At 49.4% G+C, this 18,551-nt stretch overlaps 2 protein-coding genes across 23 annotated transcripts in view; one reads left to right on the top strand and one right to left on the bottom strand.

Annotated features, from left to right (window-relative positions):
* Cherp (calcium homeostasis endoplasmic reticulum protein) overlaps nucleotides 1–885 on the top strand; it is a 14,513-nt gene extending 13,628 nt beyond the window's left edge. For both annotated transcript variants that reach the window (XM_075986982.1, XM_075986981.1), the window contains exon 18: nucleotides 58–885. In XM_075986982.1, the coding sequence (XP_075843097.1) occupies nucleotides 58–98 (41 nt within the window). In that variant the 3' untranslated portion in view covers nucleotides 99–885. The remainder of the gene's footprint in view (nucleotides 1–57) is intronic.
* On the bottom strand, nucleotides 823–18,534 carry C9H19orf44 (chromosome 9 C19orf44 homolog). 21 transcript variants are annotated; one of them, XM_075986991.1, is made up of 10 exons: nucleotides 18,407–18,421; nucleotides 16,780–16,878; nucleotides 15,552–16,296; nucleotides 12,923–13,199; nucleotides 11,257–11,330; nucleotides 7,303–7,762; nucleotides 5,086–5,181; nucleotides 3,914–4,080; nucleotides 1,275–1,361; nucleotides 823–1,166 (listed from the first exon to the last, which is right to left on the bottom strand). In XM_075986991.1, exons 3-9 carry the CDS (start codon nucleotides 16,293–16,295, stop codon nucleotides 1,275–1,277), a joined length of 1,905 nt encoding a protein of 634 aa, XP_075843106.1. In that variant the 5' UTR covers nucleotide 16,296; nucleotides 16,780–16,878; nucleotides 18,407–18,421; the 3' UTR covers nucleotides 823–1,166. The 21 variants fall into 21 exon arrangements, 15 of the variants coding, with proteins under 15 accessions (XP_075843106.1, XP_075843104.1, XP_075843100.1 ...); XR_012911880.1 differs by lacking the exon at nucleotides 16,780–16,878 and having other exon boundaries at nucleotides 5,010–5,181; nucleotides 12,923–13,196; nucleotides 18,396–18,527; XR_012911879.1 differs by lacking the exon at nucleotides 16,780–16,878 and having other exon boundaries at nucleotides 3,914–4,599; nucleotides 12,923–13,196; nucleotides 18,396–18,527.
* Between the last annotated feature and the right edge of the window lie 17 nt (nucleotides 18,535–18,551).

The following is an 18,551-nucleotide window of genomic DNA, read 5'->3' as shown; positions in this document are numbered from 1 at the left end:
GGCAGGGCGGGCATAGTCCTGCTGGAGAGGTGGAGTGACGGCCCTGTTCTCACACAGTCTCCACGTTTGGGGCGAGAAAGGAAGAGAAGGAAGATTAACACAGGCCTCGGGTGTCACTGCGCAGTGTGGAAGGAGGTGCTGCAGATACCTCAGCCTCTCAGTGCCAGGATAGCAAAGCTCAAAACCAAGACCACCCACCCCCACCCCCAGTGATGCACAGCCCAGAGCCAGGTAGTGAGACCCGCACTGCACCCGGCAGCTGGGAAAGGTCACAAGGAATTTCATTTTGGTTCCACCTGGTTTTGTTAGAAAAGAGCGAAGGCTGACCCCTGATGTCTGGGGTCGGAGACCCTACTCCTCCCTTCGTCATTTAGCTGCATTTTATCCCTGTCCTCAAATGTTAGCTGTTTGCTATCAGCTTCCGAGGAGATGGGGTCAGGAAAAGATGGCCTCCAGAGTCCCTCCATCCAGCACAGCCTCGGCCTGCAGCTCCCGTCTGGGGAGCCCAACACCAGCGAGGAGCACCCGAGAGCATGGGGTGCCATGGAGTGCGGGGCACCAGCCAGGCAGCATTTCCTGCGCTGTTTGATTTGTGTGCCCCAGCCATTCCCAGAGGGGGAGGGAGGAGGCCCGGGTGCTCCTGGGGCTGCAGCAGCCTGGTGCCAGTTGTTTGTACAGACTTTTGAAATGTTCTTTTCAATAAAATGTAGAGCCCTCTACAACTTCTCAGCACCACATAAGACACTTGATTTTTGTTTTAGATTTCCCATAGCTGTGACGTGTGCAGATGTGTCTGACTCGGGACAAACAAGCAGACACATGTGCTGTTAACCACTGATTGTGGATTTTACTGTTTTGCCTTCAAATAAAGCCTTTTGTAAAAGATGAGTTTGTCCACCTGTGGGTGAGATGTGCACACGGGCATTGTGCAGGCTGCTCCGAGGTGAATGCCACCTGTGTTGGACACCATGCTCAGAAGACCTGTCTCAGCCCCTGGCGTGGAATATTCTCCAAGGGGCAGCTGCTTCCCTCTTGGATGATCCAGACATCTGGCATGTGCAGTCTATCGCATTGACTCGTGGCTCCATCCTGCTTTGAGTGCCTGTGGCAGGTCCTCAGCTGTCCTTATGACGTACCCACAGAGCCACACGCTGGGCAAGTGGAGGCTTAGAATCCATGTATGGTTGTTACTGAGCTGAGATTAAGCAGGAGATCCCCAGCCTTACCTGCCCCCACATGAATGAGATGGATAGAGGTACCCAGGTAAGCCTCACCTACTGGGACTTGAAGTGAAGCTCCTCCTTTGCCTCCTGAAGGGCAGCCTCCATGGTCAAGGGTGCAGGCCTGTGACACCTAATGTACTGTAGGACACAGGATGGTAAATAAAATATGGCTGGGCCCTTAGCCTGGGAGGCGGACTGCCCCAAGGTGCTACATTCAAGATGTTCTAGAGTGAAGAGCCACGCTGGGTTCTGGGTGACCTGGTCAGGCTGGGAAGTAGCGGTCTGAGAACTCACTGTGAGCTGGGTGTGGTGGTGGCACGCACCTGTAATCCTAGTATTTGGGAGGCCGGGATGGGGGAATGTAAAGTTCTAGGTCAAACCTGGGCTATACAGCAAGACCCATCAAAAATAATGTGGAGCCTACAAGATAGCTAAGTGGGGTTAAAGGTACTTCCTGATAATCTGACCTCAATCCCCACGACCCACATGGACAGAGACTCCTGTCAGTTGTCCTCTGAATGAAAGGAGCTGGGTGGGTATGGTGGTGTATGCCTGCCATCACAGCACTTTGGAGCAAGGATGAGGCAGAAGGCTTGTCATTTACGTGAAGCCAGGCTAGAGACAGACCCTGGATCCAGAATGAAAGCTGGGCAGATGGCTCTGGCTGAAAGCACTGGCTGCTTTTTGCAGAGGACCTGGGTTTGGTTCCCAGCACCCACACAGACTCATAACTGCCTGTAATTCTACCTCTAGGGGATTTAATGTCCTCTTCTGAGATCCTAAGGCACATGTATACATATACATATATGCAGCAAAATGCATATAAAAAGAAGAGGGTCTGCTGAGTGATGGCACACACCTTTAATCCCAACTCAAAAGACAGAGGTAGGTGGATCTAGAGTTCAAGGCCAGCCTGGTCTACGGAGTGAGTTCCAGGACATCCAGAGCTACAAAAAGAAACCCACCTTTAAAAAAGGAAGGAAAATCAAAATCCCAGCAAAATTCTTCATAGACCTTGAAAGAACAATACTCAACTTCGTATGGAAAAGCAAAAAACCCAGGATAGCCAAAACAATCTTGTACAATAAAAGACTTTCTGGAGGCATCACAACCTTGACTTCAAACTCTACTACAAAGCTACAGTACTGAAAACAGCCCAGTATTGGCATAAGAACAGACAGGAGGACCAATGGAACCGAAGAGAAGACCCGGATATTAATCCACACATCTTCAAACACCTGATTTTTGACAAGGAAGCAAAAAATATCAAATGGAAAAAAGAAAGCATATTTAACAAGTGCTAGCATAATTGGATTTCAACATGCAGAAGAATGGAAATAGACCCATATCTATCACCATGCACAAAACTCAAGTCCAAATGGATCAAAGACCTCAACATAAAGTCAGCCACACTGAACCTTATAGAAGAGAAAGTGGGAAGTACACCTGAACACATTGGCACAGGGAACCACTTCCTAAATAGAACCCCAGCAGCACAGACATTGAGAGAAACAATTAATAAATGGGACCTCCTGAAACTGAAAAGCTTCTGTAAAGCAAAGGACACGGTCAACAAGACAAAACGACAGCCTACAGAATGGGAAAAGATCTTCACTAATCCCACATCAGACAGAGGTCTGATCTCCAAAAATATACAAAGAACTCAAGAAATTGGACACCAAAAGAACACATCATCCAATATAAAAAAAAATGGAGTATAAACCTAAACAGAGAACTCTCAACAGAGGAATCTAGAATGGCTGAAAGACACTTAAGGAAATGTTCAATATCCTCAGTCATCAAAGAAATGCAAATCAAAACAACTCTGAGATTCCATCTTACACCTGAAAGAATAGCCAAGATCAAAAACACTGATGACAACTTATGCTGGAGAGGTTGTGGGGAAAAGGGAACACTGTTCTCAGAAAATTAGGAAACAACCTTCCTCAAGACCCAGTAATACCACTTTTGGGTATATATCCAAAGGATGCTCAATCGTGCCACAAGGACATGTGCTCAACTATGTTCATAGCAGCTTTGTTTGTCATAGCCAGAACCTGGAAACAACCTAAATGCCCTTCGACTGAAGAATGGATAAGGAAAACGGGGTACATTTACACAATGGAGTACTACACAGCAGAAAAAAAAATAACGACAGCTTGAATTTTGCAGGAAAATAGATGGAATTAGAAAACATTATTTTGAGAGAGGTAACCCAGACACATGAAGACAATTATCACATGACTCACTCATAGGTGGTTTTTAAACATAAAGAAAGCCAGCCTACAAACCACAATCCCAGAGAACCTAGAAAACAATGAGGACCCTAAGAGAGACATAGATCTAATCTACATGGGAAGTAGAAAGTATAAAAAGACAAGATCTCCTGAGTAAATTGGGAGCATGGGGACCTTGGGAAAGGGTTGAAGGGGAGGGGAGAGGCAGTGCGGGGAGCTGATAAAAATGTAGAACTCAATAAATATCATGGAAAAAAATAAATAAATTGAAAAAAGGAAGGAAAGAGTGGGGAGGGTGCTCTCCAGTGTTAGCCCAAGAAACAAGCAGCTGCAGCCTGTTTGGTCTGGAAGGGCACAGTACCCATCCCTAACATGGTGTCCAGAGTGGAGTCCAGCCTGAGGGGACAGGCACCCCAGTCCCATTGCTAGCCCACCCGGGCTATGACCAGTTACCTCTCTGGTTTCCTCTAGGGTGTGGTAGTGAAATGTTTCCCCGTCCAGGGACTGCAGGAGGGACACGTGCAGATGGCGACTGGCCTCGATGAACTGCTGCGTCAGGCTCAGCTGCTGCTTCAGCATGTCATTCAGCACCAGCACTGCAGGGCTGTAGGCCGTCAGGGCTGCAACCAGCACAGCCCATGTTGCTCAGTGGCTCTCCAGTGCTACCTGTGCCGCCCACACCTCCTCCCCCTCAGAGTCCAGATTCCTGCAGACCTGCTGTTTTCTGGCCAGTCTGCCCTCACAGCCATGAAGCTCTTCCTGAGTCTCTGTTCTATATTAACCACACACACCAACATACATGAGCTCCACTTAAGGTTAAGAAAAATCTTTAGCTGGGCATGGTGTCACATGTCTGTCATCTCAGCAGAGGCACTCCAAGCCAGCTTGGGCTATGTATGCCCAGAAAGCCTCCCACCCCTACCCCCAGTCCACCCTCAAAGACATAAAATGTTGGGCTTTTTGGGTTTTGTTGTTGTTTTTGTTTTTTTAAGAGTTGAGGTTTCACTGGGTGTTAGTTGCACTTATCTTTAATTCCAGCACTCAAGAGACAGAGGCTTGGCGGATCTCAGCAAGTTCAAGGCCAGCCTGGTCTACGAAGTGAGTTCCAGAACAGCCTGGGCTACACAGTGAGACCCTGTCTTGGGGAGGGGGGCGGGGGAGAGAAGAGAGAGGCTTCACTATAAACTCCTGCATTCAAGTGATTCCCCTGCCTTCGCTGCCTAAGTAGCTTTGATTACAGACTTAGGATCGCCAAAGTAGGGACCTTAAAAGAGAACGAAACTGGAGATAGGCAAAAATGACCTAATAGTGACCGCCTGGCAGGGCTGGGACAGACTCAAGGCTTCTCTGATAGCTGACCACCAGCCCATGACTCCTAGACTCCTGGGGTTGGTTAAACCTAGGTGTCCCTTCACCAAAGACAGAAAGAGGTTCTAGCCACTCTCAGGCTGTTCAACACCACCTTGTCAGCTGCTGCAGCACCCTCCCCCAGGGACTCCCACCCTGTCAGCTGCTGCAGCACCCTCCCCCAGGGACCCCCCAAAGTCACCTTTAGCGAGTACTGCCTGTGCTGCAGGAATGGCTGGGCACTGTAGGGAAGGAGTGAGGTCCCAGCTGTCTGTTACCTTCTATAGCGTCCGCACTGACAACATGACTGGCGATGGGTGCTGGGTCCACGTAGGCGCCTCCGAGGGTGGGGCCAATGGCCGCCATGCTACCAGCTGGAGCAAGACAAAGATGGGCTGCTGAGTGTGGTGCAATGACTCTAGCACAATGACAATGAACTAAGCTGCAGTTGCCCATCCGTCTCCTGGATTGCTTACTGGTTGATTGGAAATGGGTCTGGACACCATGGTACCCAGGTTTGCTTTGAGCTTCTGGGCACCAGAAATCTCCTGCCTCATCCTCTTGGCATCCAGAACCACACATGAACGAGCATCTTTGTTTGGTCTGCTTTTCCTGTGTGCGCATGTGTGCGTGTGTGTGCGCATGTGCAGACTGATGCTGCCATCAGGAATCCCCTGTGCATGTCCACTTTATTCTGGGCCTTCTGGGGCTGGGATGACAGGTGGCATTTATATTGGTTTTGGAGTTCTAGGCCTTAATCCTCATGTTTGCAAAGCCAGCACCGGGCCACTGAGCATCTTCCCAGTCTGCACTGTGGACTTTAAAAGCTAATTCAGGTTTTCTCCAAAGACAAGCTGGGCTGTGCCTCAGTTCTCAGAAAGCTCATTCACCTTCCACAAAGCCCTAAGTCCATCATCCCCTGATGATCATCATCATCCCCATGCCACGAGTGGTGGCACTGGCCTGTCACCTAGCACTCAGAAAGCTGAGGCAGGAGACCAAGCTCACGGTCATCCTCAGCTACTGTCCAATCTGAAGCCAGCCTAGATTAAAGGAAACCCTTGTCTCAAAAACACAAACAACCCTGAAAGGCATACGTGGAGCAAGGAGGGGGCTTAGTACCTTCCAATGGCCTCCATTGACTGCCGATGCTCTTTCCCCACTGAAGAACATCTAGCCCCCCCCCCCACCGCGACAACAAGGCCAAGCGAGGCTAATATACAGTGAATCCCCAAAGTCAAAACCATCAAGAGAACTGCAGCCTTCCCCATAAGAGGGGGAGGTGTGAACAGTGCAGCCCCCCTGCCTGCAGCTGACTAGAGAAAAGGTCCAGAGCAATGCTGGTGAGGAAAGAAGTCTGAGACCACAGCTGGAAAGGACAGAAACATCTGGAAAGTCCCATTGGGTGTGATAAAAGATGCTTTCAGAATACACTGGCGCCAGGCGTGCACGCCTTTAATCCCAGCCCTCGGGAGGCAGAGGCAGGCGGATCTCTGTGAGTTCGAGACCAGCCTGGTCTACAAGAGCTAGTTCCAGGACAGGCTCCAAAACCACAGAGAAACCCTGTCTCGAAAAAAAAAAGGAAGCTTACTACACTAGCTACTAACGTCAAACATGTGACCTGTGGATGGCAGCCCTTGAAAGTTGCAGTCTGGACTGCACCTAGTGAGGACCTGGGTGCAGGGGTTGCAGACAGGTTGGTGGGTAGGCATCCTGATGTGGGAGTGTCATATATCAATCTGTTGATTTCATTGGCTAAGCAATAAAGAAACTGCTAGGCCCATTTGATAGGCCCACCCTTAGGTGGGTGGAGTAAACAGAACAGAACGCTGGGAGGAAGAGGAAGTGAGGTCAGACTCCGCAGCTCTCCTCTCTGGAGCAGACACCTCAGAGAGAGACGCCATGCTACCTGCTCCAGGGAAGACGCACGCTATGAAGCTCCGACCCAGGATGGACTTAGGCTAGAATCTTCCCGGTAAGCGCACCTAGGGGCGCTACACAGATGATTAGAAATGGGCTAAATTAATATGTGAGAATTAGCCTAAAAGAGGCTAGATAGGAATGGGCCAAAGCAGTCTTTAAATGAATACAGTGTCCGTGTAATTATTTCAGGGCATAAGCTAGCCGAGCCGGGCAGGCGGCTGGGGTGTTTGGGGACGCAGCCCCGCCGCTGCCCCTATTACTACAGCATCCTCCTGTCCCCTCCGCATAGCAGGCACCAGGAGCAGTCTGCCCCAGTACCTGTGCCCTAAATGTCCACAGACTTAACTATCATCCCAGGGTCTGGACTGGCCTTAAGTCTTTGGTTCTGAAATTTAAGTATCAAAGCTGGGAGGCCAGAAACACACTAGCTGCTACCTCCTTATCCTGGGAAGATGAAACAGGGGGCCAACATCCCCCCAAAGCTGGTTAATGGCAAGAGCCCAGATTGGAGGACCTGTCCTTTTTTGCCTGCTCCCAAAGACGCCGTGGTGTCACCTGGGCCCCTTGCTCACCCCTGCTCCACTGACCAGCAAAGGCAGGGTCAAGAGTCTGCACGGCTGTCTCCTTCATGACTCCAGCCACACCTTGGCCCCACTTTGTCTTTGGGGATGGTCTGGGAAGACGATCTGTCTGTCCGCTGGACGACAGCTGCGACGAAGTGTCCAGTGTCCTCTCAAGTGACGCTTCTGAGGCCAAGGGGCCAGAGTACTGCTCAAAATCATCAGAGTAAGCCAGGCTGGCCTCGAGCGCAGTGGGAGTCTCCACAGACGGCACGTTGGACACACTTGGGGACTGGACAGCTTCGGCAGAACTGTCACCCAGGTGCTCCGAGACTTCAGTGGCAAGGCCCTCTTCCTCAGCAACCACAGTGGCCACGCCCCGAAATGCAGTGCTCTTGTGCCGGGCAGCCCTCTGCTCTTCCAGCCGAGCGGGTGACATGGGTGGAGAGCTTCTGCCTGACATCCCTTCCCCCTAAAAGGAGCAATGGCAGCAGAAGCAGAGGGAATTTTAGAAAGGTTAAAAATGCCCCTTCAGCCAGGCACAGCAGCGTACATCTGTGACCCAGCACTCAAGAGGGGATGGCGAATTCTAAGCTAGCCTGGGCTACACGAGAACCTGTCTCAGAAAACCAAAAGTAAAACTAAAGACAGCTGTGGTGTATCACACTTGTGTTTCATCCCTTGGAACACAGAAGCAGGAGGACTGCTCCATCTAAGGTCATGCCTGGCTACAGAGTGAGACCCTGCCCCTGATATCCCCAAAGAAAAGAATTAAAAGTATTTTTTCTGTGGACTGGAAAGATGGCTCAGCAGGAAGAGGCAGCACAACAATCTGAATGAGATTCCCTAGACAACATGAGGGTGAAGAGCAGAACCCCACAGCGTACACACACGCACGCACATACACATTTGCCTCCAGAAACACATAATTAAAAAATAAAATAAAAATACTCATTAAAAGCCAAGTGGTGGGCTGGAGAGATGGTTCAGTGGTTAAGAGCATTGCCTACTCTTCCAAAGGTCCTGAGTTCAATTCCCAGCAAACACATGGTGGCTCACAACCATCTATAATGAGGTCTGGTGCCCCTTCTGGCCTGCAGTCATACACGCCGACAGAATATTATATACATAATAAATAAATATTAAATAAATAAATAAATAAAAATAAAAGCCAAGTGGTGGTGGTGCACACCTTTAATCCCAGCACTCAGGAGGCAGAGGCAGGTGGATCTCTGTGAGTTTGAGGGCAGCCTGGTCTACATAGTGAGTTCCAGGACAGAAAGGGTTACATAGTGAGACCCTGTTTGGCGGGGTGGGGGGTAGGTAGTGGTTCTCATCACTTCTTGATTTTTGAAAAAGGGTTTCTCTATGTAGCTAGCACTAGCTATTGTGGAAGCCACTGTGTAGACCAGACTGGCCTCAAACTCACAGAGATCCACCTGCCTCTGCCTCCTGAGTTCTGGATTAAAGGAGTGTCCACCAGACCTGGCTTGATCACTTTGTTTACAAACATTATTATTACATTGTGTGTGTGTGTGTGTGTGTGCATTCACACACCACCTATCTGCACGCCTATCTCCTCATCCTCCTGCTATTATTAATTCCAGGATATATTAAAGAGCAGTGGTGAGAGGACGCACCCCTGCAACACGCCTACAGTTGTCTTAAACTCATCACATAGTTCTCCACAGACGCTGACTGACGGATTTTTGCTGGGTAGAACCTCACTGTTTCCCAAAGTCCTTTCCTGCAAATGCCATCAAACGCCTCTCCGAAGTGGATGTAATAGACATGAAAGTATTTTCCTGCCAGTTGCCTCAAAGTGAAGATCTGACCAACTGTACTCCTGTTAGCTCTGAATCCGCGCTGGGCCTCTGCCCTTGATCCTCTGCAGGGTAATGGAGGAGATCTTGCTGCTATGGCACAATAAACTAATGCCCCTGTAATCTGAGTAGCCCAGCATTTCGCTGACGATACAGCACTACTTGCTGAAAGTCCAAATGAGCTTCAGGCCATGGCAAATGGTCAGTGAAAACCTTGGTTGAAAGCAAACACTGAGAAGACTGAGATACACGGGAAGGGGCACAAGGACTTTAACATTGTAATAAAGAATCCGAACCTCAGGCAAACAGTCAGCTTTGTCTATCTGGAAGGAAACAGTCCAAAGGACGGAACTATTTCAGATGTCAAGAGGAGGACAGGGATGGCAAGGGCTGCACTCCAGGCTCTGGGAAAGGTTTGGTCAGCAAGAGACGTAATGACAACAGCAAGATTACAAGTATAGGAGACATTTGTCTTGAGCTGACTTCTTTACAACTCTGAAACCTGGACAATGAACACTCCTCAGAGCAGTGGTTGAATGTGTCTGAGATGGTGTGTCTCAGGAAGATTCTATGTGTAACACAAAGAGACAGGCTGTGCAACGATGACCTTAAGAAACATCTCCAGCTACAGAAGGAAGTAAACTACAGCGCTTGAGATGCTTCAGCCATGTTATGAGAATGAATGACAACAGATACCCAAAGACAGCACTGCTTGAAGGAGTGCAAGGGATAAGGCTAAGAGGAAGGCCCAAAAAACACCGGGTAGACAGCATAGGCCTTGGGTGTGACACTAACACAAGCATTAGGACTGCCCAGGGTGGGAACAGCTGGAGAACCGCCATAAACGGGCTGCTGGCATAAATAATGAAACGGTGATGTGTGCGTGCGTGCAAGTGAGCGCACCCGTGTTAGTGTGTGTGTGTGTGTGTTCACGAGCATATGCAAGTGCACATGGTATTCAGAGTGTGCAAATGTGAGCTCATGTGTGTAATATAGTGCGTACATATAAATGTGAGTGCACATTTGAAAGCATGCGTATTATTTAGCATGTGTGCACATGTAAGTATATGTGACAGTCCGAGGAGTCAGTGGGAACTATGGATTGAACTCGGGTTGTCAGGTTTGAGGCAAGCACCTTTACCCGCTAAGCATCTTCCCAGCTCATGGGGTCCCTTCTGGACTTAGTGTCTCTTTTCTCTCTGTCTCTGTTTCTTTTCTTTTTTGTTATTGTTTTTCAAGACAGGCTTTCTCTGTGTAGCCCTAGTTTGTCCTGGACTTCACCATGTGGACCAGCGGCCTCAAACTCAAGAGATCCATCAGCCTCTGCCTCCAGAGTGCTGGGAATAAAGATGTGCACCTCCGCCACCCTCTGGCTAAACGGTGGAACTTGTGACACGTGAGTCAGAACAGTCTTTGGTGACCACTGCAGAATAACTGAGCGGTCTCCCTGGCCTCTACCCGTACAGATGCTGGTGCCCCAAATTCAACCAACAGGTCTCTAAATGTTGCCAATGACACCAAAGGGACAGGACCGCTGTGGCCAAGCCCTGCGGCCTAAACAGAACATTCCAGCTGCGAACTTGCTGCACTCTAAATGACACATGGAGAACCGCTGTGCTCAGAGGCAGATCACCTGCCCAGCGCAGGCCCCAGCCTGGGTCTATTCCCCAAACTGCAAAGCAAGTAAATAAGGGCTGTCATGACAGCTCTGATGAGACAAGCATTCAGCAGTCTGCGTTGTGTCCCCGGGACTCACAGGGAGAAAGGAGAGGCCCACTTTACCCTCTGTGCCGTGTGTGGGCTGTGGTGCACAGTGCGCATACACACAAAACGGGGAAATGCGTGGCACACGCCATTAATCCCAGCACTGGGGAGGCAGAGGGGAGAGGATCGCTCTGAGTCTGCAGCCAGTCCAGTTGATAGAACTCTGGACTGGTCAGGACTATAGGCCGAGAGCCTGTCTTACAAATACATACATAAATGCATATGTACATACATACATAAATACGTACATACATACATAAATACGTACATACATACATAAATACGTACATACGTACATACATAAATACGTACATACATAAATACGTACATACATACATACATGATAAATCAGTTCAACAAAATGACCCATCATACTTACTTTCTGTTCCACATCTAATTTCTCTCCATCAGCCAGAACCAGATCCTCAATGGACAAAATATTAATTCTAAAATCTGTAATTTAAAAATAAGTACACTGTGAGATGGTGAGCTGGCTCAAGCGGGTAAAGCAGCCAAGCCTGACAGCCAGAGCTCAGCCCCTGGGACCCGCAGAGCAGAAGAGAGACCAACCGCTAGTTGTCCTTAATGCCCCACGGGCCCCACAGCAGCTCACAACCATCTGTGAACCCACAAAGAAAATGCATAAATAAGGAAATCTTTTAAAGAAAGAAAAAGAAGCCAAGCAAGATGGTGCTGGCCTTTAATCCTAGGCATTCAGAAAACTGAGGCAGGTGGATTTCTGAGTCTGAGGCCAGCCTGGTCTACATAGTGAGTTCTAGGACAGCCTTGCTATGTTGAGAGACCTTGTCTCAAAAAGAACAAAAGTAACAACAAAAAATCATGAATCTGGGAGAGGAATTGATGGGTGGGGGAGACAGTCCCAGAATGCATTGCACACGTGTATAAGATTGTCAAAGAACAAAACTACAAAGTTAGTACAGTGGCATGAAGAATATAGCCAATTACTAAAATGTCAGTTCTGGCTGGGTGGTGGTGCACACTAATCCCAGCACTCGGGAGGCAGAGGCAGGCAGATCTCTGTGAGTTTGAGGTCAGCCTGGTCTGTACACAGGACAGGCTTCAAAGCAACACAGAGAAACCCTGCTTCAAAAAAAAGAAAATCAGTTCTGCACCTCGAAGTTCCTCAACAGAACCATCTTCTGCCCTTCTTCATCCCATCCAGTGACAATATGACAAAGCAGCAAGACACCCCTGCTACACAGTCCACAGAAGTCTAGAACCCACTGCCAGGTCAACTTCTGTTCTCTGAATTATCTAGTCTGGGATGTAGTCCTGAGGTACAGCACTTGCCTAGCATGCAGGAGGCCCTGAGTTCAAAGCCCAGCACTGCTAAATGAACCCATTAAATAAATAGCCCAGGGGCTGGACTGTTCCTGAGACAGGGTTGCATATAATCCAGGTGGGCATCAAACTCAGTGGGCACCTGAGGGTGACCATGAAGCCCTGGTCCTCCTGCTTTCCCTCTGGTCCTCTTCTGTGCTAGGATGACAGATGGGCACTGCTGTCACCAACAACCACAACTTTTCATTTCTTTTTTAGATGTATTTATGAGTGTTTGTCTTCACGTTTGTGTGTTTAATGCCTGCAGAGTCCAGCAGAGGGCATCAGATCCCCTAAAACTGGAGTTAGACGCAGTTTTGAGCTACCATGTGGGTGCTGGGAACTGAGCCTGGGTCTTCTGCAAGAGCAGCCAGAGCTCTTAGCTACTGAGCCATCGCTCCAGTGCCACCCACAGCTTTTGAGTGTTTCCCTTTCTCTGACAAAGGGTAGGCTATGAGAGAAGAACAGACTCAGGGCCAGGCCTGGCGCACAGGCCCGCCTTCTGGACACTCAGTGGGAGTCACCCATTAACTGTTAGCTATTATCTCAATGATACAAGGACCGCGTGTCGTGCCGGGCTCGACCTCCACAGTACTGCTCTAGTGGCACTGAGAGAAAGATTGTCCTGCTGCCAGTGTGACAGGAATGCCACCCACTTACCCCTGCCCACTGCAATGCCCTGGGACAGCAGGGGGATGGGTTACCATGGAGACTGTCATCAGCAGCTTCTGAGACTGACTCCTCTGAAGATCCCACCTCACTCCTGCTGGGGGAGGAAGCCAGTTTGATGCACCCCATCTTTGAAGATGCTGACTTTGAAAGGTCATTTGTGATGGAAGGTGAGGATGTGAGGGAGGCTGTGTCCCCAGCATTGAGAGTCCAAGGGGCGTCTAGCTGAGGTGAGGGATGAGAAGGCTTTGAGCTGGACGGGTCCAAAGAGAGCAGAGACAAGACTTCTGGCTGAGCTGGAGGCGGGTCCTGCTTTTGTAAAAAGAAAGGGCTGAAGTTACCAACACAAACAACATAAATTCTTACCATCCCATGGAGCCACTAGTGGGTGGATGACCAGCAAGATGGCTCAGGGAGCAAAGGCGCTTGCTGTAGAGTCTGAGGATTTCAGTTCATTGGGACCCATGTGGTGGAGGGAAGAGAACTGACCTTGGAAAGTTGTCCTCTTAGCTCCATGTATGCATGCATACAAATACACTTACTTGCAAATAAATAAATGTTAAAATATATATATATATAGCCAGGCGATGGCAGTGCGCACTTTAACCTCTGCACTACGGGAGGCAGAGGCAGGTGGAGTGAGTCTGAGGCCAGCCTGGTCTAGAGCGAGTTCCAGGACAGCTAGAAATGTTATGCAGAGAAACCCTGTCTCGAAAAACAAACAAACAAACAAAAAATCCCTACTCTAAGGGACAATGACAAGTAAAGTACCTGCCACGTGAGCACAAAGATGTGAGTCTGACCCTGAAATGTGGATGTGGACACTTTTCATCCCACCTCTGGTGAGGCTGACATCAATGGGTCCCTGGGACCACTGGCCAGCCAGTCTGGGCTCATCAGTGAGCCTCAGGTCAATGAGATCTTGTAGGGACAGCCAAGACTGACCTCTGAATTCCACACACCTGCACACGTGTGTCATACAGTTACACATTTGGATGATCACGGGGTTGGGCGTGGCTGAGAAAGGAGGGTCTCGGGTTCCGAGTTTCTTTCCTAGGTGCGGATTCTGCATCCAGCCTAGCTAGCTGATGCAGGTACAGTCAAGGAGGGGGCAACTGCACCCCGTTGGTCCCACCCAGCTCAGCGAGGGTGAGCAGATGAAAGAGCCCTGGAGAAGGCAGCAGGTATCAAAGCAGGGCCTAGAACCTTCCGGAGCTGAGCTGCACCAGTGACTCTTTGAGTGACAAGCATCTTCAGTCACCTGACACTTGCTCAGAACAGATGCAGGGACTTCCAAAGTGCTTCAGCACGGTTATGTCTGGTACCCACAAGGTGACAGAGAAAACATCGTGGACAGCTCAAGCCTGCACACATGACAGAGTGAACAAGGGGGATAGGACTGAGTCAAAAGTATGCTGTCCAGATGCACACCTGTAATCCCAGTGCTCAGAAAGCAGAGGCAGGCAGCTCTCTGTGAGTTCGAGGCCAGCCTGGTCTACACTGCTAATTTCAGGACATCCCAGGGTACATAGAGACCCTGTCTCAATAAAAAACAAAACAAAACAAGCCGGGTGGTGGTGGCGCACGCCTTTAATCCCAGCACTCGGGAGGCAGAGGCAGGCGGATCTCTGTGAGTTTGAGACCAGCCTGGTCTACAAGAGCTAGTTCCAGGACAGGCTCCAAAGCTACAGAGAAACCCTGTCTCAAAAAACAAACAAACAAACAAAAAACCAAAACAAAGAACAAGAAACTCTCCCCTCCATGTAGGCTCACTCTTGTAGTGCCAAAAAGTAGCACTCAGGGTGCAGGGGAAGCAGGACCTAAGGTCCTGCATGCTGATGACGGCAGCGCTAGGCCAAGACCTGTCAGCTGCTGTTCAGTGGCATCAATCAGCTTCCTGACTGGACTTAAGGCCCCTCCACAGGGGTCACCCAAGACTGCTACTTTGAACTTACTTTGAATCCGGGCCCAGAAGAGTCAAGACATTGAGAGCCATGCTTTGGTATCGCTCACCCTGGGCTACGGTCATCAGCTGTCTTTCGGTCACTTCTGCTCCTTAAGTGTCCCCAGTAAACTCACTCATTCTCCAAGCTAGATTTAGTGCTGATTTTGGTTTCATTTGCCACGGGCTCCGTCTGGGCTGGGATGTCTGGTCTCATCTCCCTGGCGATGGTGCCACACCACAGCTTGCTCCCACGGGCTAGTACAGCTTCCTCACACAACCCAAGACCACCCAGGCACAAGATTACAGTGGGCTGAGCCCTCCACATCAATAAACAATCAATAAACATCAATAAACAATTCTTCAGAACACGGTGGTAGGCCCATCTGATGTGGGCAAGCGTTCGACTGGAATTCTCTCTCCCAGGTGGCTTCTGGCTGTGTCAAGTTGACAAAGCCAGCTAGGACGAGCCACTTGCTGCTCTCTAAAGGGACCCGAGTTTGGCTCTCAGCACCCGCATCAGGCGCCTCACAACCCTCTCTAATTCCTGTCTCTGTAGGCACCTGTGCACACATGGGGTGTCACACATACAGACGCACATATATGCACAAAAGGGGGGTCTCTGAGGTGTAGCTCACTAGCTGACCATCTGCTTGGGATGCTCAAAACCCTGGGTTCCATCCCCAGAATCACAAAAATTCTAAAACAAAAGAAAAGCTCACCAAAGTCAACTTTTCAGGATCGCTCCTGCTGGCTTTGGTGCCAGTGAGCACCAGGTTCATATTTGTTTCTTTCTCTCTAGAAGACTCCGTCAAGCTTCTGAGCAACATTTTCATTTCCTCTTCATCACTGTCGGGAGCATCACATTTTCCAGCAGGTTCTTTCTGTCTAGGTGGTGGGACGCTCTTCCCTTTCTCCACCATGGGCTCCGGGGACCTAGCTTCCGTGGGCGGCTCTCTCCTCTTCAAAAACCTGCTACCTTGCTCTCTTTGCCCGTCGCTCTTTGCCGTGGGGCTTTTACAGGCTTGTTTCTGGAAAGTTCTATGTGGACGCTGAGAAGGAACATCAGACGCTGCATCTGTCCCCTTCTGACTTCGCCATTCACTGGTCTTCGAGTCAGACTCCGTGTCAGACAAAGCCGTGGGCGCCTGCCTCCGCCTCCGGATCTTGGTTTCAATCTGGGCCAGCTTCCGGAGGGCCTCATTGGCTCTGGTCTTGGAAGAGATAGTGGGGGGCCTCGAGCCCAACCTTGGCCCCCTCCCTGGCGTCGTCTCCTCTTTGGGCATCAGATATTTGTCATCCATCGTCTGGTGTCTCTTTAGGATTCTGTTCTGCCCCAGTGTCACTTGGCCGAGACTTCGGGCTTGGATGTTTCTCATCTTTTCCATCCTTGAGTCCTCTAAGGACATATCACTGAAGTCAAATACACCATGGCGAGGGCCAATGGGCCTTCTTGTGGAAGCCATTCTAGGAAAACCAAGATTGTGTTTTTAGTTTTTTAAAGTATTCATTTATTTTTGTTTCATTTTGCTTTTTCAAAACAGGGTTTCTCTGTGCAGCCTTCACTGTCCTAGAACTCACTCTGTATGTCAGGCTGGCCTTGAACTCAGAGATCCACCTGTTTCTGCCTCCTGAGTGTTGGGATTAAAGATGTGCACCACCACTATCTGGCTAAAAGTCTTTTAGTCAGCTGTGATGCTACACACCCTTAATGTCTGCGTTCAGGAGGCAAAGGCAGGTGAACTTCTATGGGTCTGAGGCCAGCTGGGCAATAAAACTAACTTCCCTTTCCCCAGTGCTGGCCCTGGGGACCTACCTAGCTTCAGGTGGCTCTTTCTTCTTCAGAAATCCGCTACCTTTCCCTCTTTGGCAGCCAGCAAAGGTTCAGCCAGCCAGTCAGAGCTATGTAAGGAGACCTCAAAAAAGACAAAAAAAAATGTGGATGTGTACCTGCTTGAGTGTATGTTTGTGCACCGTAATCATGCAGGAGTCCTTGGAGATTAGAAGAGAGGTCAGGTCCCCTGGATGCAGGAATTGAACCCAGGTCCTCTGCAAGAGCAATCATCTTTTTTATTTCTTTTTTTTTTTTTTTTGGTTTTTCGAAACAGGGTTTCTCTGTGGTTTTGGAGCCTGTCCTGGAACTAGCTCTTGTAGACCAGGCTGGTCTTGAACTCACAGAGATCCACCTGCCTCTGCCTCCCAAGTGCTGGGATTAAAGGCGTGCGCCACCACCACCCGGCAAGAGCAATCATCTTAAGAGGGCTGGAGAGATGGCTCTGTGGTTAAGAGCATTGCCTGCTCTTCCAAAGGTTCTGAGTTCAATTCCCAGCAACCACATGGTGGCTCACAACCATCTGTAATGAGGTCTGGTTCCCTCTTCTGGCCTGCAGACATACACACAGACAGAATATTGTATAAATAAATAAATTAATTAATTAAAATAAAAAATAAAAATTATCTTAACATTTGATTGTGTTTTATTTATTTATTATTTGTTTTGTTTTCCGAGACAGGGCTTCTCTGTAGCTTTGGAGCCTGTCCTGGCACTAGCTCTTGCAGACCAGGCTGGCCTCAAACTCATAGAGATCTGCCTGCCTCTGCCTCCCGAGTGCTGGGATTAAAGGTGTGCACCTCCACCGCCCGGCTCATTTTATTTATTTAGTGTGTGTGTTTGTACTGTGGAGGTCAGAGGACAAACAACAGAGCATTTGGGTCTCCACTCTACCACGTGTGTTCTGGAACTAAGTTCACACCTTTCCAAAGTGCCATCAACTCACTGGCCCAATGAGGTTACTTATAAGACTCCCTTATGTTACTCGCCTGTGTGCCAAAGCTCCCACGTGGTAGAAAATCACTGCCTGATAGAGAACGAACACAGTTGTCTCCACACACAAAGAGCAAAGAAAGAAAAAGATACAAGGCAATAAAATCTGGAGTAAGTCATTCCAAAGGGGCCCAAGTGAAACGGAAATGTATGAACATATTCATAGGTCATTCACAAAATACAAAACTGGGAAATAACTCAGACGCCCATGAACTAGTGCGCAAACCGCGGGAGTAGGAAATACAGTGGCTAGGGTATTATTAACTTGTAAAACGGAGGGCAAGAGTCCTGGCTCAACCCTTGCCCACAACGACTTGAGTTTATTCTGAGAACCCATATGGTGGAAGAAGAGAACTGATTCCTGCAATTTTCCCTCTGACCAAACAAATAAATGTAAAAACTTTCATTGTATATACTTTTTAAAAAGTTTTATATATTCACGAGCGCAGGGGTACATGTCCGCAATCTCAGTACTTCGAAAGTGCTGCACGAGGGAAAATCAGGAGTTGAAGGGCAGCCTCGACTACACAGGGAGCTCTAGGCCAGCCTGGGCTACCAGAGATGCGGACTAACATAACACACAAGATAAAGGAAACAAGCAGTACACACTGTCGCCATTCAGTTTCCTCGCCTTTAGGAGCAATCCTTACGGGATCGCGGTCTGGTACGCTCCAACTGGGGAAACTGAGGTGCGGGGATGGCGCCCCTTTCCCGAACTCCCCCCGCGAACCCAGATGCTCACTGTGAAGTCACCTGAGGAGCTGCGTTGGCGTCTTCTCGCATTGCCTGGCCGCTACGACAGAGCCTGGCTTTTGCCGCAAAGCACAGGTCCCGGGGTGCCGTTGCCCCAGGAGACTGCCCCAGGGCCACGGGAGACTACATCTCCCGTCGGACACCG

This window comes from Microtus pennsylvanicus, chromosome 9, assembly GCF_037038515.1.
Source record: "Microtus pennsylvanicus isolate mMicPen1 chromosome 9, mMicPen1.hap1, whole genome shotgun sequence".
In the NCBI taxonomy this organism is placed as follows: domain Eukaryota; kingdom Metazoa; phylum Chordata; class Mammalia; order Rodentia; family Cricetidae; genus Microtus; species Microtus pennsylvanicus.
Note: the sequence above shows the minus strand (reverse complement) of the source record. Positions and strands in the feature narration are given on the sequence as shown.

What these genes read in the sequence shown, in the direction of transcription:
- C9H19orf44 (XM_075986984.1), bottom strand. Translation starts at nt 18,436, where the DNA reads ATGCGAGAAGACGCCAACGCAGCTCCTCAGGTGACTTCACA. An exon ending in ATCCTGAAAAGTTGACTTTG is followed by an intron (nt 13,200 to 15,551) that starts GTGAGCTTTTCT and finishes TTTTTACAAAAG; the next exon opens with CAGGACCCGCCTCCAGCTCA. An exon ending in TGCTGATGACAGTCTCCATG is followed by an intron (nt 11,331 to 12,922) that starts GTAACCCATCCC and finishes TTTAAATTACAG; the next exon opens with ATTTTAGAATTAATATTTTG.